At 42.4% G+C, this 25,297-nt stretch overlaps 1 protein-coding gene across 1 annotated transcript in view; it reads right to left on the minus strand.

Moving 5' to 3' along the window:
- The window catches only part of COG5 (component of oligomeric golgi complex 5), a gene marked incomplete at its 5' end in the record, with an annotated part of 63,791 nt that overhangs the window by 5,499 nt on the left and 32,995 nt on the right, over positions 1-25,297 (minus strand). The window contains 7 exons of the mRNA XM_009083132.1: positions 4,596-4,675; positions 5,207-5,333; positions 5,818-5,894; positions 13,883-14,120; positions 15,408-15,511; positions 16,300-16,362; positions 17,730-17,840. Of these exons, the coding sequence (XP_009081380.1) occupies positions 4,596-4,675; positions 5,207-5,333; positions 5,818-5,894; positions 13,883-14,120; positions 15,408-15,511; positions 16,300-16,362; positions 17,730-17,840 (800 nt within the window). The remainder of the gene's footprint in view (positions 1-4,595; positions 4,676-5,206; positions 5,334-5,817; positions 5,895-13,882; positions 14,121-15,407; positions 15,512-16,299; positions 16,363-17,729; positions 17,841-25,297) is intronic.

A 25,297-nucleotide genomic window follows, 5' to 3' on the forward strand; every position in this document is an offset into this window, starting at 1 on the left:
TAAGGGACCTTAATGTGCATCATTTAGAATTATTCTGATTAATTAATGTTATATGGAACTGTGGATACTAGCACTGCCCTCCTGGGCTCTGTCTCGGTCAAACGGAGCCTGATGTACACTGTGAGCTCCAGATGAAGCAGAGATGATCCTCCTGCTCCATGCCCTGTGCACTCTGGTGAGGATCAATCACAAGGACAGCTGGAGGACACCAGGCCCAGACTTCTTTAGTACCTTGTTAAAAGTCTGTTTGCTCTGCAGACTTCAGGGCGAAGCGGAAAATGGAAAACACACCGTGTAAGAACACATCTGTCTGACTCAGGTCTGTTTAACTGAGTGCCATAAAAATTACTGCTAAACCCAACAGCATCACCTGTAGGACAACAGATTAGCAGGAGACATCTCTGAGCTATTCCATAATAGAGAGATCAAAGGGACTGTGCATTGACAGACAAGCAGAGTGACACTGAGGGGTTTATGAATGGCCTGGGAGTGCCTGGAGGTGCTGGAGGCTGCACACAGCAGCCCTGGAGCTGCCCTGCCTGCTGATGGCCCAGTTTGAGCAGAGCAGAGCACTGACCCAGCACAGCTCTGCTCTTGGGGCTGAGCTGGCAGGCTGCTTTGCCCACTGAGAATAAACTCAGGGCACAGATGGGGCTTTCGTGGTGGTCCCTGAGCTGGCATCTGTCCCTGCCCCTGGCAGGTCATGGTCAGAGCCACTCTGCAGCCAAGGACAGCACTTACCATGGAAACAAACCCTTCACTGGGCCTGGCTTTCCACTCTGCTCCAGTGGGGAGCTAACCCACACTCGAATGGTAAAGGTAAGAATTTGGCCCTTGAGGGGCCGAACTGTCCTTCAGGCTGGCTCAAATCCTGTCATGTCCATTAGAGTTTCTTTTAGGTAAGAAAGGTTGCACATCCAAACTTAATTTAAAAAGGAAAAAAAATGCTTAAAGAAGCACTCCTTGCAACACAGTCCCTGCCCCAGGAGGATGCCTGCAGCAGGGTTATCTCACCCAACTTTCCAAGTCTGCAGGGCAGCTGGTTGCCTGAGACAGCTCCTGTGTCCCAGCCCACACTCCCTTCCCTGAAGCAGAGGAAATGGAGCTTCCAGGACATAACACAACTGACCTATTTTAGGTACCTGTTTCAGGATGAGAGGAATCAGCCCCAGCAGTGCCTGCTGCTCTCTGTTGACTTTGAAGGGAGTCAAACAAATATACCTCTGGCCAGGTAAATCCCACCCTTCGTGCTGGATCCGAGCAGAAAGAAAGGCACAAAAATGCTCAGAATGGTGCTAATTTATACCATTCACACCACGTTGCATGTGAAGCATTGAAGTCCTACCGAGCGGAAGAAGCACTCCAATTAGCTTTAATGTGAAGCTGTAAGGATCCTGGAAACACAAGTAAATTAATATCTAAGCAGCAGGTCCCTAGAGTAATTGCACAGTTGTTACAAAGGGAAGTTGCAGAAAATTACCATTTGCAAGGTTGCAGCAAACAGAGAGATAATATCTTGATGTAGGACAGTGCAGGGATCTGAAGGCTCCAAACATCCCAAGTTCAATTAGCACAGCTGAGCTACTACAGGCAAAAAAAGCTGGAGGAGGATGGCTGATAAAAGAGCAGGACACCTGTAGTTTGACTTAGGTTCATACACATGAAGAGCAGGCTCAGAAATCTTCCAAGAGAGTATTAAAGAAAATATGAGTGAGATGTGGCCATCCTAGTGACTGAGGTTCCCTTTCCTGCACGAGGGACAATGAGTCTGCTGGGAAATGACTTCCAGCCATGAGAGGAGATGGTGAAAGGTGAGGGAATACAGCAGTGGCTGCTGTCTGCACGAGAACCATCCCCTTCACTCCCTGCATCCCAGCACTGGCCACCCCCTGTGCCTTGCTCCCAGACTGCAGTGCCACACGAGCTCCCAACCAAAACACCTGGGCAAGAGTTAACTCACAGCTCAGCGAAGCTGCAGAGTGCTGAGCACTCTGTCTCCATCCACTCATCCAGTGGATGGAGACACAACCAGCATGAGCAGAGACAATCAGCCTTGCTCTGGTGTAACAGGGGTAGGGAAGAGGCACTGGAGTGCCAACAGAGGCCTCTGGGAAGGGCAGATCTTCAAAGCTGCCCTCTCCATGACCTGGGACAATGAATATCCATGTCATAAAATCACAGAATTTAAGGGTTGGAAAGGACCTTACAGATCACCTAGTCCCAACCCCCTGCCCTGGGCAGGGACACCTCCTCACTAGATCAGGTTGCTCAAGGCTCATCCAACCTGGCTGTGAACACTGCCAGGCAACCACAGCCTCCCTGGGCAGCCTGTGCCAGTGTCTCACCACCCTTAGAGTAAAATACTTTTTTCTCCCACCTAAGCTAGACTTTCCCTCCTTCAGTTTGAACTCATTACCCCTTGTCCTATCACTGCAGTTCCTAGCACAGAGTCCCTCTCTGGCTCCTTGTAGCCCCTTCAGATATTGAAAAGTTGCTCTGAGGTCTCCACAAAACCTTCTCTTCTCCAGGCTGAACAGCCCCAACTCCCTCAGCCTGTCCTCACAGGGAGATGCTCCAGTGCCCTTAGCAACTTTGTGGCCTCCTCTGGACTTGCTCCAGCAGTTCCATGTCCTTCTTATGTTGAGGACACCAGAACTGTGTGCAGTATTCCAGGTGGAGTGGAGTCATATCCAAGCACAAACCAAAAGGACCACAGTCTCCGTGGAAAATGTTCAGGTGATAACCTTGCCCAGTGATAACCTTGTAGCAGCACAACCAGTCTCCCTGGAAAATGCCCAGTGATAACCTTGTAGCAGCACATTTTTGAGATTACAAAGTTAAAACATTTCAATATTGGTATCATGCAAGATGAATAAAGGATTCAATGAGAGGATGGAAAGGAAAGGCTGAAGTATTTCAGCTACACTGCTTGGTCTAGTGGATGACTCTGCCTATCTGCCTTGTCCCAAGGCTTGTCCCTTAATGCCTCCATGGTCAGAGCAATTTTTCAGTGCCTGAACATGACCACCAGCAAGCTCATTAATTGAGAATGGATGAAATTTAATTGCAAGCAAAGACTGTTGCTTGTTGTAGTTTAAGGATGGCATTTTTGAACTTGTGAAAGAGGATTGAAGAGAACAAAATCCCATCAGTTCTCAAATGATTTGCATTCTTGGCTTTCCCTAACATATCTGAAAGTCAACATTGTCAGTTTTGCCAGTACTACAGGATGGAAATTACAATCAAATATTCACAACTCATTGCATACACAGCTCTGTCAGCCCTGTACCTATTACCCACACCCTGTAATTCAAGGTGTTATGGCTTGAGAGTCAAGCAAAGCTAGTTTTGTAGACAAACTAGACTAACAACGTATTTGATTTTCAAAAAATACACACATGAAGAGACTCAGATTGTATTTTAATACATCAGAAATAAATCCTACTAACATCTACTGGAGATCCACTAGGATTTCCTTAATTGGCCCAATCACTACATGGGACTGTATAGTGCTATCAGACTCAGAACTGTAAATATTTATAGCAGACTTCTCTTGGCTGCTTCAGAAGTGTGGACAGATAACAGTCGACTTTCTGATGCACAACCACTGCTGGCTGGAACTTAAAAGTCAGCTTTTATCACTTCAGCAGAAGCTGGCAGCATCCAGCACAGAAGTTCAAGGAGAGGGTTGGCTCCCAGGCCAGATGGAGCCTGGCACAGCTATGTGGGACAGCCTCTCCTGTGCCACTGGAGTGGCTGACACTGAGCAAAAACTGCCACTGGAGGGAAGACTTAGGGCATTAGGAGCGAAATGATCATCTGAGCCTTGAATCCTGAGGATCCTCAGGGCTGGCTCTGTCATATTCACACAACTCATCTGTTCTCTCTAACATACTTCAAAAAAACTTGTTTTGAAAAACAAGACTCTTCATAACTTTCCCTAACATTTTAAGATGCAAAATAGTATCGAGTTATAAAGTCATCTACCCTAACAAGATTCAAAAAAAATCTGATGTAATTATCACTTCCTAAAGGTCATGGGCTGACTTCCTGAAGAAAAACATCACAGGGGTGTAACAAGGGTCTCACATTTTTAGATTTCTACCTACATTTGCATTGGGTCACGCTTCCAAAGCTTCTCTTTCCCCATACAGAAGACAGGACAGCTGCAGCTTTGACTTTCCAACAGTTAAGAGAGGGAGGCAGTTTAAACTCAGTATTAATCTAAACCAACATTGTGCATGGTTTCCTTCTTTTGCAAGAGGATTATGTGCTGCTTCCAAAGGCACTGGAGGGTTTGGGTACAGGAGGTGGAGGGGACAGTTCAGTTTATATATTCTGCCCTTTTGCAGCTCATCCCATGAGTGGAGACAGGGTAATTCTATGATACATAGAATCATGGAATTTTAGGAGTTGGACTAGACCTTAGAGATCATCTAGTGTCACCCCCTGCCCTGGGCAGGGACACCTTCCACCAGAGTAGGTTGCTCATCACCTAAGGCACATTTTTTCACTTTTCAAGACCAGTTCTGGTGTACAGATAAGTCACTGCTCCATTCTCACAAACACAGAGAAGAAAGAAGCACAGTTTTTACCGTATGAGAGCGAGTCTGTCCTTTTCTGATGGGTGATCATCAAGCCACTGCGAGTAGCGGGCGATGGACCACTCAGCCCTCTGACAGAGAAACACAGACAGCAGTTACACACAGGCACCAAAAGGGAAACAGGCACAGCAATTTAAGAATCAAAGATGACACGGTGAAGGCTACGTGAGGCTCTCCCAATGCTGCAGCGATGCAGAAGGAGTTGGAGACAATGAATAGAAATAGCCCAGTGTGTTATGTGGGAGCTCAGAGGTGATTTCCCACATCAGCTCTTGGCCCATTTCTCACAAGGGTTTTTATCTAGATTTCCTGCATCTTACATGAGTAGGAGCTGGGCAATTTTCAGTCTGGGAAAAGAGCTGCAATTTCTTCTATGAGCTGACAGAATAGTAAAGAGCTGAGAACCTATTCAAAATCAGGTTATCATATTCCCACTGTTAATTAATCAAAAGAAGAAGTCAATTACCACAACACCTTTGCCACAACAAAACCAAAAGCCAACAAATCATATAAAATATGAGCTTTGATAACTTTTAAATAAAACTACAATGTTCATTCCTCTTTAGGTCACCTGAGAGGGAAAGACAGGTTGATCTTCCTACCTGGAAGGGTGATTTTAGCTCTGGTGGTGCTCTTGTAAACAAGAACTGAAGAATAATGCTGAATGGAATAACTTCTCCCAGGGCTGGGCTACTGGCAATGTGCTCACTGGTCTGGAACAGCAGTGGTCTGGAAAATGTAATAACACACTTGTAAAAGGAAGAAAAAGCTTATCTTATGCATTAGAAAAATGCCTCTATGTGTGGCAATTTGCATTAGGAACTAATCATCTTAACTTTTTGCCACTACTCTGCATCTTGGGTTTCCAACACAGGTCCAGTTTGCAAAAATGTACAGCAGTTGCCTATTGTAATTAAACAACATAGGACTGTAAATTTTGTATTTCAGTGAAAACATTTAAGATAACTATAGAACTCACTGTCATACAGGAGCTGTACTGAAAGCAACACAAAAAAAGTACAATTTGGCCAACATTTGCATGACAAAGATTGTTAAATCATAGTTATACTCTGCATAAAATTTAAAAGAACTTTAATCTATTTCTAATTTGCAGGTGGGTGTTGCCAAAAAAGCTCTTAGTTCAATCAGAGCTAACACGAGGTAATAAATCAGTTTTGAAATACAGGTTAGTCATACTGTGACTGCAGCTCACCTGAACGACCTGAGCTGTCTGTAGGATCTCCCCAGGTCAGAGACTCTCCGACACAGTGGTGCTACTGCCAACTCCATCTGTGGAAACAAACATTGCATCGATTAGTTGGCCCAAAATACAGAACTGGGTCCTTGAAGGAGCAATAATCTCAATCTTCAGACTGAAGCTTTGTTTCTTGCAGCAGGTTTGTTTTATTGGCAGTGAGTTTCCTGATGAAGCATTTATGTCAATGCCCCAAAAAACTGACCACAGCCTGGGAAGGATGCAAATGTAGGCAGAGCTCCACAAACCACTGCAAAGCAGTAAAACTGCAGACCCTTCTCAGCTGGGCACGCTTTCCTTTGGCAAGGATAAGGTTAAAGTGATTCCTTCTTAAAAGCAATTGTGGGGCACAAACCCTAGTTCTCAGACAGAGAACTATTGCCACAGGGTCACATGAATTGCAGGCAAAAGAGCATTGGTGAGAGCATTATTTTCATACTTATTTTCATCCTGTTTGGGCTCTGAGTCACAGCATCCATCTTTCAAAACAAACAAGTTTAAAACATTTCCTGTTTTTTAAGCACTGGAGTTCTCCTGCCTTTTTGAACAAGAGCCAGGCTCTGCTTGGGTTTTTACCTCTGAATTCTGTCACAGGCTATTCATTAATAGTGAGGACACACAATCCCTCCTGGATCCCAGGCTGAACATGAACATCACACAGCAGAATTTCAGTTAATCTGCACACCAATACAAACTCAGAAAAACCCTCAAGTAATTTTAGTCAGATATGGATTAAGTCTTTATTTTTTGCATTCCTGAGGTTTCAGTCAAGTGAGGGATCAAGCTTTACTCTCTACATTTGGTTTTTAAATCCCCAACTTGAAAGACTATTCAGGCTTTGATTTACACATAATGCACAATTAAACTAAGTTTCTAAGGACGACAGCTGAAATAAGTAACAAGATCAAAACCACCATACAATGAGCTTCCCATTTAAGTCATATTGCTGAATGAGTTTCAAAGAGTTTGTGATATGACACTTCAATACTATTCAATTATTCTTTCTGGCTGTAGAATTTCCTCAGCCAGAGCTGCTGGGCCACCAGCTTGGCCAAGAGCAGGTAACCACGCAGGGGTTCCAGCATGAACAAGAAACATGGTGTGGTGAATTATCATCTAAACCCAGAAGAAATTAAATAAGCAATCAATGCAAACCAAGGCCATATACTTCACACACCCATCTTTAAGAGCAGGTGGAAGGTTGGGAGTCCTCTCACCTACTTCTCAACATCTACAGGTTCACTTCATACTCAGTGGAGAGAAACAGCCACTCTTGGGAGGTGACACATCTTTCCCCAAGGTGGACACCTCAAAAGGTCAGGTGGGTTGTGTTGTAGGAGTATCCTCCTCCATGACACTCAGCTGGGAGAGCCAGAGGACCCAACCCAGGCCCCTTGGCTTCCTCTGCAGACCAGGACAGGTGATGGGGAATGTCCCACAGAGCTATCCTAGGGCAGTGCACGGTCACTGCCTGAGCCTAGGGACCTTGGAGTACATGCTCCCCATCAAGCACTTCCAGGTCACTTAAACTCTGCATTTTATTTTAAGCAGGAACTGACAGGAGCACAAAGTGAGTCAAAATCTGGGAAGTGGAAATAAGGAAATAAGGCTCTGGGTAAGAACCTGGCTCCATCCCCCCTGCTGCCCTCCTGGGCCCCAGATCTTCTCATTCAGGCTATGAACTGGCCCCTCTCTCCAGCTGGGTGGGATCCCTGTCTCTATGAACTCTCTCCAGCTGGGTGGGATCCCTGTCCTGTCCCCCAGTCACCCTCACAGCCTGAGGCTGAGGTCCCTCTCCCTCATGCAGGTGTGTTGGGCTGCAGAGCATGTACAACCTAACTCCACAGCACATTGCTCCCCCAGGACACTTCCCAGCACACACAGGAGCCAAGAGGCTGGTCTGCTGCACAGGACCAGGAGCAAGCAGCCAAAAAAGAGGAGCTAATTAAGTATGTTTTGCTGCATTATGATACAAGAACCCTAAAGATCCTGAAAACCAAATAGGATCAAGACTGATTTCTCCAGAGCTTCCCTTCAGGCATCAGTATTGGCTGGGGGCAGCTGGAAGTAACTGATATCCTGCAGGAGTTGGTGTCCCAGCTCTGGTGGGAGCTCTGGGTTTATAGCTGTGAGGGACCAGGGAGAAGATAATTCCTTTAGGTTCTTTAGAGACTTTGATAACAGGCAACAAACCACCAGTCTGGCTTGTGGAAACAGAGATGTGCAGATCAAACTGTACTCAGGAGGGGAAAGAAACAACAGCATAGCAAAATACAATTTTGCTTAATAAGTTTGAAAAGATTGTTTCACTCCTGAAACATAATCTGAAGTAATGAGACATAAGTGAAACTTCCTACAGCTTAACCAATTCCTTATTAAAACAACTTTAAGTGAATTCTCTTGAATATACTTTGCAGTTTCCATAAAACAACATTTTTAGTCTTAAGTACTAAAGAAGAAAATTCACTTTGGAAAATGCTATTACTTCATCTTCAACCTTTATGCACTGTAGGAAATTATTAGCATAGCTAGAGCTAGATAGATCTAATGGCAGCAGATGGTTGATTCGTGAAGTGCTAGTTGCCAAAGAGAAATACTGTTTTCAAGCTCTGCAGCATACTATACCACCTCAAATTGACTCACAAAGAGTGGGAATGAGTGAAAACTAATGCAAAAATGTACATAAACCACAGAAAGCATTTTTTTCATTTACAATCCCATTCTGCTGTGCATTATAACCCAATCTCTCCAACAAAAAACATACTTCACGTCATAACTAAGACTGCTTTCTTTGCTTGGATTTTAGGTGTTTGAGCCCAAAGATGTAGTGAGATGCTGCAGCATCCTCCTGCTGTTCCCCTCCTTTCTGCAGAGCACTGAGTGGGGTTTTGTGTCCCTGCTGAGCACCAAGCCAGCCAGCTCTGCTGGCCCAGGAGCAAGTGCTGGGGAGGAACCTCTCGCCGGAACAGCTGCTGTTCCTAAGGTGCTGGAATTGGGCAGAGGATTGAGCATCCATCACTTCTTGGTTTTGCTACCTGTCATCACCTGAAATGGCACCAACTGTTGATTCACACAGCACGTTTAGAGTGTAGCAGCTTTTGCTGTGAGATACAGCTACAGTTTCCAAAGCCTGTGAGCTGTTACGGGTTGGTGATTACATACAGACGGGTAAGAAGTATTTTTTGTTTCTTTTTCCACTTCTCCCTTCCAGAACTGCAAATCTGAAAATTCAGATATCCAGGTTAAATTCAGTGATAAATCACGTGTCCAAGCAGTAATATGCAACCACAGAGGCTTGACTGACTAATATGAGATAATCATAACACAGGGCCCAAGGGAAGCAGGAGGTGATGCATGTCCTTGCCAAAAAGGAAGCAGCAGATACAACAGAAGAAGGCTTAATGACTCTGCCTCATTTCTTCTAACTTTGTTCAAAACCCATTGCTTTTCCATGATTTATTAATGTTAGTTTGCTATGCTTCACAGAACACAGCAGCAACATATGCTTCTCCTCAATGGTTCTTGCTCTCTAAGCCCAAAAAGGCTCTATTACCTTTCCATCTCCTATGACCCTGCCATAGCCCATGGCTAGGGGGTCAATTATCTGCTGAACTATTCACTGGCTGGGCCATATTGTAAAAAATACATCACATGGCTGGCTCCTCTAATTGGATTATGTTCAGCAACCCAAGGGTGAAGCTAATACGCAGTCAGGATACAGATAATGCATATATATTGGAGAGTGCTTTGAAAAACCCCACAGTGAAGTTATTCTTTAGTGCCTACTGTGGGATTTTCAAGAGCTCTCACCAGTAAACAGCTGGTTTTTTCAGCTGGAAAATCTTAACATTAAATTTTTAGCAATTACATTTCCTCCTGGCCAAGATGAATCCCAAGTTTTTAAATGTTAACTCAAAATGCTTTTTTCCTAGCCATTCACCAGGGAGGAATGTTTTAACAAGCAAGGGAGCAGAAGAGCTCTGAACTATTAGATGAAAGAACCCGGCCTTGAAGGGATGTGGAATTTGATTTCTCCCCAATGCAGCAATTCTAAACCAGCTGATGTTCAAGTAAATCCTTCAGCTACAACACCTCTAAAATAACACACATCAGAAAATAATTTCCTCTATCCAGGATGATAATTAGCATTAAACATTAAGTGCATTTTAGCTTTAGTAGTCTGTGTTCTTATGAGTACAACTGTGATTACAGCATCCTGCTGCTCTCACTTCTCTGTAGGAAACTGGAAAGGTAAATTTTTAGGAAAAATGTTAGAAAGCACTTTTACAGTTGCATCATCATATTTGATCAAATGAGCAAATCTGTTTACATCTTTAGGAATCAAAATGCCTAATAATCTTGCTTCTTTTTAATGCCACACATTGAATCAGGAAACCAGACTCTGACCATAGGCTAACCAGCAGATAGAAACATTTCTTCTGCACTAAATTTCAGCATTGTCAACTTCTACCATAAAAACATTTTTCTAGGAAAACTCAATAAAACATTTGGCAGCAATTTTTTGAGAAAGACTTGAAGAGTCGGTGACAGTGTTAACTATACCCCATCAAAACTGGTTGAACACAGCACTGAACAATGCCAAAAAACCCAACCATAAATCACACCTAGATAAGAAACATAGGAAAGCATATACAGAGTAGTATTAGCAGAACCAATAAAAATAGTTCCCTCGACAAGGCTGAAAATAATCAGTCACGACATGAGATGGGGTTCTTGGCACAGGCAGTGGCTCCAGCCTTATATGTCACTCCAAAATAGATGGAAAATCATGTCATGCCTTCATGCCATGAAGAATAATGATTACTTAGTCTTTGCAATTTCCAGACTAGTTTATTTCAATGCAGTTGTGATTTGTATTTGCTATTCATAAATAGCTATTTTCCTGTATCAGCTTACAAACTCCGTGTAGCACACTAATAATTTCCATGCCAAATTATGACTGTAGATTCCTCTTTTCTTCTAAATAAATTCCTCAAGTGATCATGCTTATACTTCATTCCTTGCTGCACTGTCCAGCACTTCCATTGGGTTTTTGGAAGGCCTGAATGACAAGCCACAATCCCAAAGTGTGTCCAAGTGCTGAAACAACTCTGAATACAAAGCAAGCTAAAAAGTCCTCTGGAGAAGAACTGATACTCCCCAGAAACTGTAAGGCTGAAAACCATCAGGGTTTGCTTGCCTCCAGGAGAACATTTTATTCAGCCTGACTAGCAATAAATTAAAAAGTGGAATTTGGCATTCAATATGTGAATACTGAATTATGGGCACCTTAAAAATACAAACCCAAATAAAACAAACTGATTCAGGAATATGTATGGGATGAACTGAGCAGTAATCTTGTGCAATTGCCTGCATAAAAACAGAGCATGAAAACAGGTGAATTCAGCCTGTAGACTAGAAATATTTCAAATGAGAGTCTCAAGAAACCTTAGCACAGGACACACTAACAACCTTGCAGCACTGTGCATGTTTTCTAGGGCTGCAGTGTTCCTGTAGGCACTGATTTACATGAACTCATATGAATGACATTCAGGCACATTTCAAGCCTCTCATAGCTCTGTTTACAGCTGCCACACTGACACACCTAGTCTCACTGCTGGAACATGCACAAACAGCCAAATGCAGTACTGACACTGGAAACAGGCTGAGACAGAGAATTCCACAGAGCTACAGCAGTAATTCCTAACTGTGCAAGTAGCTGAGCCTCACTCATGAAAATTGGCTGTTATGCACCTCACCAAACCCAGTTCTGAATGAAGAGAACTTGAAATCAGTTTCCCCCCTTCTGTGTAGACACCTGTTGTTTTGAGGCAACTTCTCAGTAAAACACATTTCCAGTGCAAGAATCTTCCAATCCCTCAGCCAAAGCTATTCTGCTGAGTATAAGGCAGAATAACTAACTCTGCCTCTGAGTACCTCGAAAGAAATGTGCACAAGCACATGAGATACCCAAACCTGAGGCTATCCGAGATTATTTGACTTGTTGCATGTGTGTTTATAATAGGACCTCAAATTAACCAAAGCTTCTGGATGGATTTATGCCCAGGTCTTTTGCTTGCAAGCAACCCCAAAATACCAAAAGGGGTTTTAGGTCTCAAAAGTCATTTTTGAGCAGGAACATGTGACCCTTTTTGAGTAGAGAAAATTCAAAATTACAAGCAATTTGTCCTGATGAAGATTTCAGCCACATTTCAGAGAATGTGCCCAACACTGGGGCACACATCATGTGACAATCTTCCCAGTGAGGCTACCAGGAGCTGGTGCACTGGTGTGTGTGCCCAAAGTCCACCAGGTTTTTGGGAGGAGCACACACATCCCAGAAAACATGGATATAAGACAGCCCTCACATACAAAATGTTTCAGCCCTTCTTCTGTTATCCCAAGCAACAGGATATAGTGTCCAGGCCACTCTGTGGAGTGGGACACCCTGAGGAGCTCTGTGCAGGGATGCTCAGAGGCACAGAGTAAGGGTTGAGTTGGCTGTGGACACAGACACATTGCTTGTCTTGAGCCTATTATTAAACAAGCCAAAAATATGGTGCAATGTGAAGATGAGAAAAACACAAGGCAGCCCCAGATGCAGCAACAGCTGAAGGCAGCAGATGAGAATAAACTAAAAACTTTCTTTTGGATTTCATAGTACAAAGAAGAGAAATCAGGATATTTATCTTTGCAGCTGTCCATTCAGGAGTTACACTCAGCACAGTGGGGAAGACCATGCAAATTCCCCTACACTCAGCTGAAAACATACCTTCATTTCTCACTCAAAAGGCAGCCCAAGTCAGAATGAGAAAAATCAGTGTTTAAAATACATAAACAAGTGATATTTTTTAGTATTATTATAACAGGTGCTTTGATCAGATGCTCTTACTCTAGAATGAGGTGAAGATATTTCCCAAATTTATATAACTTACTTTAGTTAAATTAGTATAAATTACAAAAACTATTTATATTCCTTCCACAAGACGAGCCAAGTCTCTTTTTTTTCTTCCTTCCAATTTTATGCCACTGTCTTCAAAATACATCAGGGAATGGAACCTTCTCACTGAAAGCAATTGAAAACTTGCCCTTAATTTCGGTGGTTAAAAGCTGATTTGCTGCTTTAGAGTAATGAATAAGAACATTTTACTCAGGAGGATGTAACTCACAGGCAACTGAAACAAAGCAGCCACAAGCAGGAGTGGAGATGGCAGCAATTCCTCCCTCCTACCTTGGTTACCTACCAGGCAAAAGCAGCACTCAGTATGCAGACAGCTGGTGCTAATTCCCTTTTCCACTTGGATAATAACAACCAGCACCCTCAGATTGATCTAGTGGATGCATGTATTCTTTGGCAAGTTAATCACACGGTGTTACTACTGACAAATTAAATTCTAATACAGTAGATAACACAGACAGGGAGTGGATATGGATCTGGAAATTCCTTTTGTGCTTTAATCCAGTAGAGGAATTAGGTAAAGCTGAGAGGCAGGTAAGGCAATTGGGTCATGAAGAAAATCCTATAAGAAAACTGCCCTTCTGTTTCTGACAGGGCAGTTCTTCCCCAGGATATTGGTATTTCTTGAGCTTGTCTCCTTCACTGCAAGGCAGCTGAGTTAGCCTAACCACCGTGGGCACTGTGATATACAGGGCAATTAAGAAAGAGACACACCATTCCATCAGAAGACAGAGAAAGAATGAAGTGAATGAATGGTGGCAGATGATGGACGTGCTGAAGAGGTCAGCCAAGAGGGATTAAGTGTCAAGATGCAGCTGAATTTAAACACAACAGTCACTTGACAGGAAGCTGTCAGACCTCCCTGGATGTGCCTCACGGTGACGAGGGATCTTCAGCTACTCAGTGGGTGCATTTCTCAGGATCCAGTCTCTCATCAGAGAGGATGTTCAGACCTGGAATGCACCAATCTCTACAACAGCCTGTTTATACTTGGATGTGGACAAAGGCATTGATATTTATCCGTGAAATCAGGGAAGCAACACCAGGAAGCAGAAACGAGGGTACCTGTGCAAAATCGGCCGCGAGTCGCATCTTCCCACCCTCGCCGAGGGGCCTTATTAGACTGGCATTGCGAAGGAAAAGTTCAATTGCTCTTTGAGCCATGGCTTCAGTGTTATCAAAGACAAAGTCAAAACACTCAAAGTGTCTGAAGTAGTCGCTCATGACTCTTGCTATAAAACCCTGCAGTTCTTTCATGTAGAGAGAACAAGGGACATCTGGTTTTCCTGAGCTGGATAATGATCTGGAAAGGAAAAAAAAAGGAAAAAAAGAAAGAAATAGAGGCAGCTAAATTCATCTTTAAAACACAACCAAAACCTATTGGATTCTTTTTCATGTTTTTCCTATCCCACGAAGTCATGGCATGAATTGTAGAGTCTCATTTCTACTCAGAAAAAGGAGCATGTAGCTCTCTTTGAAACTGCAGTCAAAAAATATCTCTTTATCAGCTGTTCCCATCCTAACAAGATAAAGGAAACCACCTCACTCCTATCCGACTTGCAGAGCCTCCATCAGTTCAGAGCCTAAACTTCAAACCCAGCCCCTAAATTTAAATGTCCTAGTTGTTGATTTGAAACTCTAATAATGGATCATAAAACACAAACATATGTCACAGGGTTACTAGCTTAGCCTATCCCAAACCTGTTTTCTGCATAGAATCAGTTTCCTAGATTCCTCCAAACCCAGGATTATACAGTCAGTGTCACAGAAGCAGCAGAGAAGCCCCTGGACACAGAAATCAATCCCCTTTCTCCTCCTTGGACTCCAAACTCAGGAACCTGAGCTACCTAATCAAACTCAGCCTTTGGCTAGAAACAGTTCATCCACCTAGAGAGGTATTTTGCTACTGCTGAGAAAATAAAGATGGTGAGGGTAAAATATTGGGTTGTTAAGGAAAAAAAAAACAAGTCAAAAATGAAAATTCAAAACACCTCTGAGAATACACTATTTTCAGTGACTTTCCAAGTCACAAAACAGGACAAGTGATGATGATATAAGCAATGTCAGAACAGACATGACAGCCAAAATAACATTAAGGAAGTCTCAATTATAGATAAGATCTTTGTACATAAAGAACACTGGAAATGTTAATGCAAATTCTATGGGAAAATAGCATAACACACTAAATCTGAGATTTACATAAAAATAAATTACCTATTTCATCAGAGGATTTGAGAAACAGGAATACTGGCAGTTCTGAAGACTGGCCACACAAAACAAGTTTTGAAAGCTAAAGGAGATGTAAGCACAAAAGTGGCCTCTGCCTGGCTTTAGCCTTCTGTTCAAAATGAACTTTACAGGTAGGCAAAGAAAAAAAAAAAGAATGAAAAGGGACAAAGACAGATGCTACCTGATTAATTTGTTTCAATAGACAGGTGAAATTCTGCTTTCCCTGCTCAGTGACCACGAAGCATTGCCTTCCCTTCACCAAACAAGAACTCCTGCTTCAAGGACATTGTGGCAATAACAATCTATTATGCATATGCATCTTACCAGAGCAATGGTAAATTTAAAAGATATTTCTAGTTACCCAGAGAAATCTTCCTGGTGCATAGTGATGATAATAGCTTCCACTGAATCTCCCACAGAGTTCAGTAACGGCTGAACAGCACTACCCATTAGATCATGGACTGCCTAAAATAGAAGAAGAAAAAGGCAGAAGTAAGGAAAACGAAACTAGAAGCATTTGCATTTTGACACCTCGAAAATACCTGGAGAAACAGCTCATTTGAGCAGTGATTTTTATTATTCTGTGTTAGAAACTGCTAAATGCAAAGACCAAAGCCTAAGAAAACATCTCTCTTTAATTAATTTTACCAGAAAAGCCCAGAAATGAGGCTGTTTACTACTTCTGGGTATAGCCCTCCTTTAAAAAGGTGCACAACAATCTGGCATTCCTATTTGTACACATGCTTGTCTCAGTACACACACTTGGTTCAGCTGTTCATCCCCCAGACACAAACTGCCCTTCCTTCCCTGCACACAACCCCTCCCAGCACAGTGCCCAGCACGATGGATGTACAGAGCTCTCATCTGCAGAGGCTCCACCATCCACATCCCCCTCCAGGAAAGCACCAGGCAGCCCAAAAATCATAATGTGATGTATGTGTCATGGGGAGGAAGAGGGTGATGAAGGGTGCAGCTATTGCTGTGTGAATGCTGCAGAAAAAGACATTTACTTCCACAGTCAGATGGCATCAGAGTTCTGACCATTCTGAACAAAACACTACTCAGGCAGTGATTTGATACATGCAACACATATGGAGCTGTAGATACAGCAAATTATACACGTCAGAATATCTGTATACCTGTTACTAAACATACTGACACAAAATAATATGTGGGAAATAAGTGCCCATTGTGAGAGCAACAAGCAAAGCAAAGCTCACCCCTATCCCTGCAGCATGTGAACATTCACTTACCTTTAAGGCAGTTGTGATAGTTTGCTCAGCAGCTGCTGGAAATGAACTCTGATTGGTAATGACCTAAAAATGTTAAAGTAATTGTTAATAGCATCCAACAAATTCTTAAAAGCTGTAATATTTAACTTCACTTGAAAACATACTGGGTTATCCTTAGTAATGAGTGGTTTACATAGGTACAGGTAACCATGAAATGTGGTTTACACAGACAGTGCACCAGTGTCAGTCCTCTGCTCTCAAATTTCCTATGTACTCTGCTTCTGCCTTAGCAAAGAAATGATTCAATGGAGTTAAGATGAAATTTAGCTGAAGGGCTAACAGAAACAGAACAAAAATAACTGGTGTATTCTCCCACTGCTAAGTATAGACTTCATGGAGAACTATACAAGCAGCTCTGTGGCAAATATTGGAAAGAATGATTGTTCTTTCTCAGTACTATGACTATTATACCACAACATGTTAAATACTTGTTTATGTGCAGCTACAACAATGTTAGAATTGAAAGTCAAGGAATGATCTGAAGGAATATTCTACCTATTTCCTTATGGTTATGAACATACTACACAATAGTATTTTTGAGCCAGATAAGTACTGAACTCAAAGACTGAATCATATCAGATTTCCCTCCAACACTAAGACACATGAGGTTCATTACTAAATACATCAGAGAAAGCAGACTTAAAAGTTGATCTACCATCTGTTTGCAAAATCCAAGCAAATTTTATGGGCTTTTTAGCATTTTTTAACATTCTTTAAACATTCCCAGAGTCAGGAGTGCTCATGACCTTTTTTTCTAAGCAGGCTAGGATTTAAACATGATAAACCTCAACTACCAGTAGATCTGTTTGTTTTAATTTACACAGACTGTGCAACCATTGGCATCACTAAGCCAAAGTAAAATGAAATTATTCATTACTGTGCTCCATCCTAAAAAATTTCCAGGCCAGACTTTGGTCATAGTAATAATGCACAGAGATATTTGTGAGGTGTTGCTTTTCTTGATTTCACCCTTTCCTTCCCCTTTTCAGTTTAGCCACAATCGTGGGAAAGCAGTGAGGGTCTTCTGAAAGAGATAAGCTTGGGCAGAGACAGATGCAGACAAGGGCTATCAGGGTGATCAGTGCAAAGACAGATAGGAAATAACAGGAGTTCAATTGCTTATGTTCACAAAATAACAGCTGTCAGATGTGATTATTCTCTATAAATGCATCTTTCACTCCTCTCCCAGCATTGGCCATTTGTCACATTGTGGTGCTTACAGGGGCCAACCAAGTGTCAAAGACTTGTACAAATGCACAGCAAGGTGCAGCACTTAACCCAAAATTGGGCTGTATTTGTCAGACTTCTCATCAACTAATAAGAGAATGTGCATATGACAGAGCAAAGAAGTTAACATCAGGGCCAGAAGAGAAATGCCAGGGGTTGGTTACCTTCAGAACTGACTGGTGCAGTTTGTAGAGTGAATTAACTACAGCCACATTCCTCCTCTGTCCCTCTGTGAGTGGCCCAATCACCTGGCTGGCATCTCCTTGAGTAGACAGCTGCAGTGACAACACAAATGGTTAGTACCAACTCTTTAAACAGTGCAACACTCCAAACTAAATGTAGATTACGGCAGAAAGTCACAGTCTTCCATATCCAATGTTCTTCCATTTAACTCTTGATTCAAAGAATCCCCATCTCCAGAGAAAACAAACTGAACAACAGGAACTGTTAGAGACTGTCTCAGCTCCCAAGCCACAGCACTGGCACCCAGACCTCCTGGGGATACCCAGTCCCAGCTTAACTTCAACTCTGTAATCTATGAGTCAGGTGAAATCACCTTCCTGAGGATGCACGAGAAACTAGAACAACTTTTCTGTATGAGTACACTTTTCTATATGCCCTCAGTCTGTTCTTGCTATTAGAGGTTTGTAAGTCAACAGAAAAATAGAACTGCAAGGACCAAACCTGCCAGAACTGTCATTACAAAGACTTCTATCCATTAATCTTTCGGCAAAGAATCACAAGATTATTTCTTCACATTTAAACATGCATTTTTTGTTATTACCACAAAAAGCAAAGTTCCAGGGGGATACATAAGTGGCCATTAACTACAGAACAATCCTGTAAGGATACCACAGCACACATTTATAATTTAAAATGTAATAAATTGTAATTGGGAAACAAATGGACATTTTCTCGTGCACTGAAAGCTGCAGAAACACAAAGAACTGGCAAAAGGCTATGTGAATTCTAGAAGTGTATCTAAACATTAAAGCAAGGATAGCTATTAATAGAAGGCTTTACTGAGATGTAATTATCTGACTAGTTAATCTGTATTTCAGGATGCAGAATTATCTTCCAGGAAACCCCTGGAGATGCTTAGCTCCAAAAGTCTCCCAGTAAAAACAGATTCAACTCACTGAACAAGTGGTGCAGAGACTTTGATGGAGTGTGTCTTTAAACACAGTTGCAGGGCCTACAGAAAGCTCCAAAACTAAAACTGAACATACAGCAACAATTGTCCAAGCACAAAATGAACAAACATAATGTGAACATTTTTAAGTTATGGGAAACAGTGAATCTTTACTACTCAGAGACTATTCCTGCACTTCCCATAGCTTTCACACAGCATAAACACAGACAAATACAAGCACAGCTATCTAGTATTTCCCAGCACTGCTAATCATGAAGTTTCAGGTAAGTTCTTGCAAGCACACAGGAATTCAAGTTTACTCACAGCACAGTGACCATATCAGTTTGTTTCCCTTTTTTCAAATTTAGGGATTATTTCAGGATAAATTGGTTTCTGAGGCCTTTGCAGAGGGTAAAGTCTTCTTCAATATATCTTCCAATTATTTGACATCTAGTAAGATAATATCTTTAAACTAGCTGACAAACATATTGTTGATTCAGCACCTTCCTGCCATCCTGATGAGAACAGCCATAGGAGCTGTGTACCTGTTTCCTTCCAGATACTTCTGCTTGACAGACCTGACTGGTTTTGAGAATTCTGCTTCTCATGGTTACAGCTTCACAGATTAATAACAAAGCAGTGCAGAGAAACACCCTATCCACCCAGCTGACCACCCTCCCAGACACAAACCCCTTTTCTTCCACACCCTTTTTAAAGCACTGTACAGATTATTTAATTGGAGGTTTTTGCACATTTGGAACTATTAAATGTAAAAGAGACTACTAAACCAGTAAAATTTTACATTCTAGTTACTTAAATGTCTGTTTCTCTGAGTTTATTGTAAAGGTTTCACAATTTCTTTTTCTTAGATATTAGACTGTGTCTCTTCTGCTGGTAAAGAAGCTTAACTGGTAAGTAAAACCATTAACAAGTACAACCATAATCCTTCTGCAACAAGAAGAAACTCTTGCAGTTAACAACAGAGTACAACAGCTTCACAGGCAAAAATCTAAAAATGCCTTAAAACACCCCAATCTTTCTAACACTTTATCATATTGAATTCCTTTAAACTAATCAACTTGAACTTTGACAGCTAGATATGCTGATCCCATGTTCATCTTAAAATCATTGGTCTGAAACAAAGAGCCCTAAAAAACTCGACTCTTGTAACCAGCAGTAGGAACTGGGCAGCCCAAGGCTCTGCTTCTCCTGAGGGTGTGCCACAGGAACTCCTGGCACCTATGTGCCCTAAGATTTACAGCAGAAGTCTCTCTTGCTCACCACGGTGAGTTCTATGACCTTGCCTTGAGGCAAGAATGTTCTGCACTCTGTCCAACATGGTCCATGTACATACACTTTGTCACTGGCATGAATGGTTTATCATTATTCCAATATTCTAATGTCTCAGACAGAACTCTTATTTCCATTGTACAGTCATGCATCCAGTTAGGAAAAATGCCATCGCTCTGCCTCCCTGATTCCCACAAACCACAGTTGTGGCTCATTTACTTCAGACATAAACCATCCCTCAGTTTCTTTTCCATCATACCAGGTTTTATCAATGATTCACATTCATCACTGCCTTTTATATAGCAAGTACTTTCAAAGGTCTGTGCTGGACACAGCTTATGCATTTAAACCCAGTGGTAATGTAACTCTTCCTCTGTTATCTGCCCACTGGGGACTGCATTGTGTAAATAGGTTAAGGCAAATAAGTGTGAAGCCACATCCCCTCAGCTGAAAGACACAATCCATGGGCCTTCTTTGTGATGAGGGCACTAGAGACAAATCTGATGCCTTTTTATTCAGGCAGATATATCCTGGACTGCAGGAGGCCAGGAGGGTGAATTTATGCTCGGCAGAAATAGGGATGACAGAAGGGGTGACTTCATCCCAAACCAGAATCTATTTTTGGAAGCAAGACAAAGCACAGCTGAAGGCCAGATCCCATCTCCAGGGAGCTGCCAGTCACCCTGGGAGTTAGTCTGGCTTAAACCTGCTAGCTGAAAAGAAAACGAAGGCAAAGAAACCATGCTGAAGCCAGCCCTGAATGAGCAGTAACAACAAGGACTCTAACTGCTCCACTATTCTGTATCTGCCTGAAGTACAGCAATTGATTTCTTACGCTCTTTAGCTGGTTAAATTGTTTCTGCTTTTACCTCAAGCTTGTCTACAATTTATAGTAATTTTATGGGCACCAGCAAAGCACAGACACCCATTCCCCAGCAAGCAGCAATTCTACAATGGGTGACATGTTCGTGTCAGCTCCCTGTGCCAACAGGAGCTGCCAGCACACTGCCAGCATCAGATGCTCCTGAGGAAGAGGAGAGTGAGGCAGAGGAGTCTTCCACCAGCAAATATTAGTCAGGACTTTTGTATCAAGCATCCAGGCACTGGGACAAAGGCTGTGTCTCACAGTGCCCTAAAAAATGTGAGCATGAGCTTCTGTCCCGCGCAGCATTTAAAGAAAACTCACAGGGCAGCTGATAAACTGAGAAAGAAATGCCTTTCTGACAGGTATAGGAGGATGTTCTCTAAAGCAGGAGGTTGAAATTTGCAGGTTCAAACCAGCAGCTGACCAGCTGGAGGAAGCTGCAAAGAAGAGCTGTGTTTTTCTAAATCTAAGTCCACAGAATCTGAGGGCTAAGTAGTAGATCAAGATCAGGTAGTTTACTGAATCAAAAGGACACCTGTACAAGCCAAAACACAAAAAATGTGCCACAAACAAGCTGGCTGAAGGTCATCTGACTTGCTTCAGCCTGACACAGTCAAGAAACTCCAAGCCATGACTGGCACTGTGCTCTCACTGAACTCAGAACTGTCTGAAAAAGTTTGTTTTAGTTTGTATCCTTCAGTGCACCTACATGGTTACCCTGCTTCTTCTGCAGAGAATGCAGGAGCCTCATCTTGGGTCAGTAAGTTGCCCAATGCAGAAAATTTCAGGAGTGATTCACCTGAACACATGCAAGAAACCATGAAGCAGAGAAATAAGCACTACCACTGTAATTCATCTAGCCCATTTTAAAGGCTCTGCTTCGGGGAGAGAATAAATGCAGCCTGTATGTACTTATTTCCCTTCACTAGTTATAAAGGGAATGTAAAGCAGCACCACAGATACACACAGGTAGCTACACTGCCTGAAGTCATGTCATAGAATCAGAATCAACTGAGCTGGAAGAGACCTCAAAGATCATCAAGTCCAACCCTACCGTGGTCACTAGCCCATGGCACTAAGTGCCACATCCAGTCTCAGCTTGAAAACCTCCAGGGATGGTGAATCCACCACCTCCCTGGGCAGCACATTCCAATGTCTGATCACTCTCTCCATAAAAAAATCTCTCCCTAATCTCCAACCTAACCCTCCCCTGGCAGAGCTTGAGTCTGTGCCCTCTTGTCCTGCTGCTGGTTGCCTGGGAGAAGAGACCAACCCCCACCTGACTCCAACCTCCTGTCAGGGAGTTGCAGAGGGTGAGAAGGTCTCCCCTGAGCCTCCTCTTCTCCAGGCTGAACACCCCCAGCTCCCTCAGCCTCTCCTCATGGCACTTGTGCTCCAGTCCCTTCACCAGCCTCGTTGCTCTTCTCTGGACCTGCTCCAGCCCCTCAATGTCCCTCCTGAGCTGAGGGGCCAGAACTGAGCACAGGATTCAAGGTGTGACCTCATCAGTGCTGAGTCCAGGGGCAGAATCACCTCCTGGTCCTGCTGACCACACTGTTCCTGATCCAGGCCAGGATTCCAGGTGCATTCCCACTCTATAAATGTACTTGCACCCTTTTGCATAGACCTACTTTGGAAATATGTCTTGGAAATAAACAGATCAGGTTGTTCAGGCTTTACACTTTTCTATGTTTAATGCCTAAGAACAGACATGAAATTTGACAGTATGGATTTGATCTCACATGTTGAGACATGTGCTATGATAAGATTGCTTTGGGATTAAATTCCTGTTTTCACCATGAAGCAATGAATGTAGAATTTAGATTAGGCCATGAGTCAAATCTTCAGTTCTCCCTGGGGTTATGAAATATGCTAACTGAATTTGCCTTTTTCTTGTAGAAAAGCTCAGACTGTTGATACAACTTTTCCTATAATTTGTTTAGTGCTTCAAAGTGACTAACATTCCCCTCTTTCAACAGGTGGCAGCTCCAGAGAGACACTGATTTGTGAGCTGCTTTGCTACTCCTCCCTTCACAGACCACAGGTTTTATGAGAAAGCTCAGTTTCACACTAAGTAACTAAGATCTTGTATGCATCCTTACTGACACTTGTGGAGAACTCCATTTATTTGATTTCTCTACTCTAAAACAGCCTCAGCAAACCCATTCTTTTTAGAGCAGGAAGCAGCATGCTAATTTGGAAGGATATGCTATGCTGGTTTTAGCTGGGGTGGAGTTAACTTTCTTCACAGTGGCTATTATGGGGATTTTGGATTTTTGGAAATTTTGGATTTGTGCAGAACACAAGGTTGATAATGCAGAGATGGTTTTGTTATTGCTGAGCAGAGCTTACATAGAACTAAGGCCTTTGCTGCTTTCTGTCCTGTCACACTGGCAGGGAAGTTGGGTGTGCATGGGAGATTGGGAGGGGACACAGCTGGGACAGGTGACCCAAACTGACCAAAGGGATATTCCATACCATAGGACATCATGCTCAGTATATAAAGTGGGGGGAAGAAGAAGGAAGGGGGGGATGTTTGGAGTGATGGTGTTTGTCTTCCCATGTAACCATTACACCTGCTGGTCCCTGCTCTCCTGGAGGTGCTGAACACCTCCTGCCCATGGGAAGCAGTGAATGAATTCCTCGTTTTGCTTTGCTTGTGTGTGAAGCAAAGCCACAGCTTCTCCTTTCCCTATAACTGTCTTTATCTCAACCCATGAGTTTTCTAGCTTTTTCCCTTCTGATTCTCTCCCCCATCCCACTGCTGGGGCAGTGAGAAAGTGGCTGTGTGGGGCTTGGCTGCTGCCTGGGGTTAAACCACGACGGAGAAGATCCTAAAATCAGATGGAAGTAGTGCTCTCAACAAAGCATCCAATCTAATTCCAGGATCATGAGACTAACTTGCTTTGATAGCACGAACTGAACTCCAATTGTCAGGCTGACTTTTTCCCCAATAAATACATTCCTAACAGAGGCAGCTGATGTGGCCATACCTCTGGTAGAACACCATCAATCCATCTGGTACTTGGCCTCCTGCCTGATCATAACAACTTATTATACAGCACAGAATCCATTTACAGAGTTTCTGAGTGAATAGAGCTTGGCCCTGGGATTTCTCCCATAAACGACAAATAATTGGGATGATTTACTATCAGGTTTAATATTTTCCATAATGCAGAAGGAAGATTTTACAATCTCTTTCCACCTAAGAAATGCACAAGTTTACTAGAATCAGTTTGCTACCTTTTTTTTGACAAAAGCACCATTTAGCAGAAAACCACAGAAGAATCTGAGCTCCATTAGTTATGCCACTTAATATATTAGCTACTTAGAGGATAATTTGCAAAAAGAGACATAATTTAGAGATTCAAAGTGTAGGATTTGAATGAATGTGTCAGAGCAAATAAGGTCCTTGACTGATGAGGATAAATTAAAATCAATGCTCTGCTTTAAAAAAAACCAAACAATTCACTAAAATTTAAGAATAAATCATATGTAAGAATTTATGTTCTTGGAACAGCTTCTAATTCTGCAAGGAAGAAATATTTCAAGAGATGAAGAAAGGAATAAGCTGTGAGTTCAGGCAATAATTTAAAATGTACATAAAAACATCTATATTGCACCTTCAGGACATTCTTGTAGCTTCTAGAATTTCTCTCTTTTTTATTTTAGCTTCCTCAGAAAAATGAAAACTTAATATTCTAGGAATATAGAAAAGGAGTTCTATGGTTAAGAAAGCAAAAATCCTGCAGACAACATGAACATTATTTTGGAAAGAGAAATTTGAAGGGACTGTTAAGTCCTTGACTAGGAAAAAAGACTGAACATCTTGCTCATACTATTCATGTTAGAACAAGCATCAATGATCGAACTGCTCCCTCAGGGGTATTCCTGTTTTGTTTTGGTTTGTCTTCCTTAATATTTTCAAAAGCCAAAGAAATGGAAGAAAAACAGCAAATGGTCTTTCTGCAACGCAAAAGACAGGATTTGTCTCCAAGTCTTTGAATCATCCGAGAAGAAAAGCACTGTACAAATAATCCAAAGTGAGTAATGCTTCATGGTGCTTAAATAATGAGATGCTTTAAAACAACTCTGCTATCAGAAAGCACTTACAAAACCAGTTCCTTTCAGGAATCTCAGAGAACCCTAAACCTCAAACACTCAGAAGAATTCCTCACCTGCTGATAATGATGCCCCTTGTACTATCAGCTACCCCAAGTCCGAGGAGGATTTCAAGGACAATGTGTGTTGATCCTGATCCCTCTGACTGTAACAGTTTATTGAATTTTTCATGCTTGCCAAGTCAATGACTGAGTGATTATTCATATTTATATGTAATGCCATTAGCTGCTGGTTTCACCCAACTCCTGAGAATGCACCTCCAGAGGAGAAGAGCAGAGATCCATCCCCAAGACACATGAGAGGCCCAACATGATAGGGTGATA

Source organism: Acanthisitta chloris, unplaced genomic scaffold (genome assembly GCF_000695815.1).
Source record: "Acanthisitta chloris isolate BGI_N310 unplaced genomic scaffold, ASM69581v1 scaffold18269, whole genome shotgun sequence".
NCBI lineage: Eukaryota > Metazoa > Chordata > Aves > Passeriformes > Acanthisittidae > Acanthisitta > Acanthisitta chloris.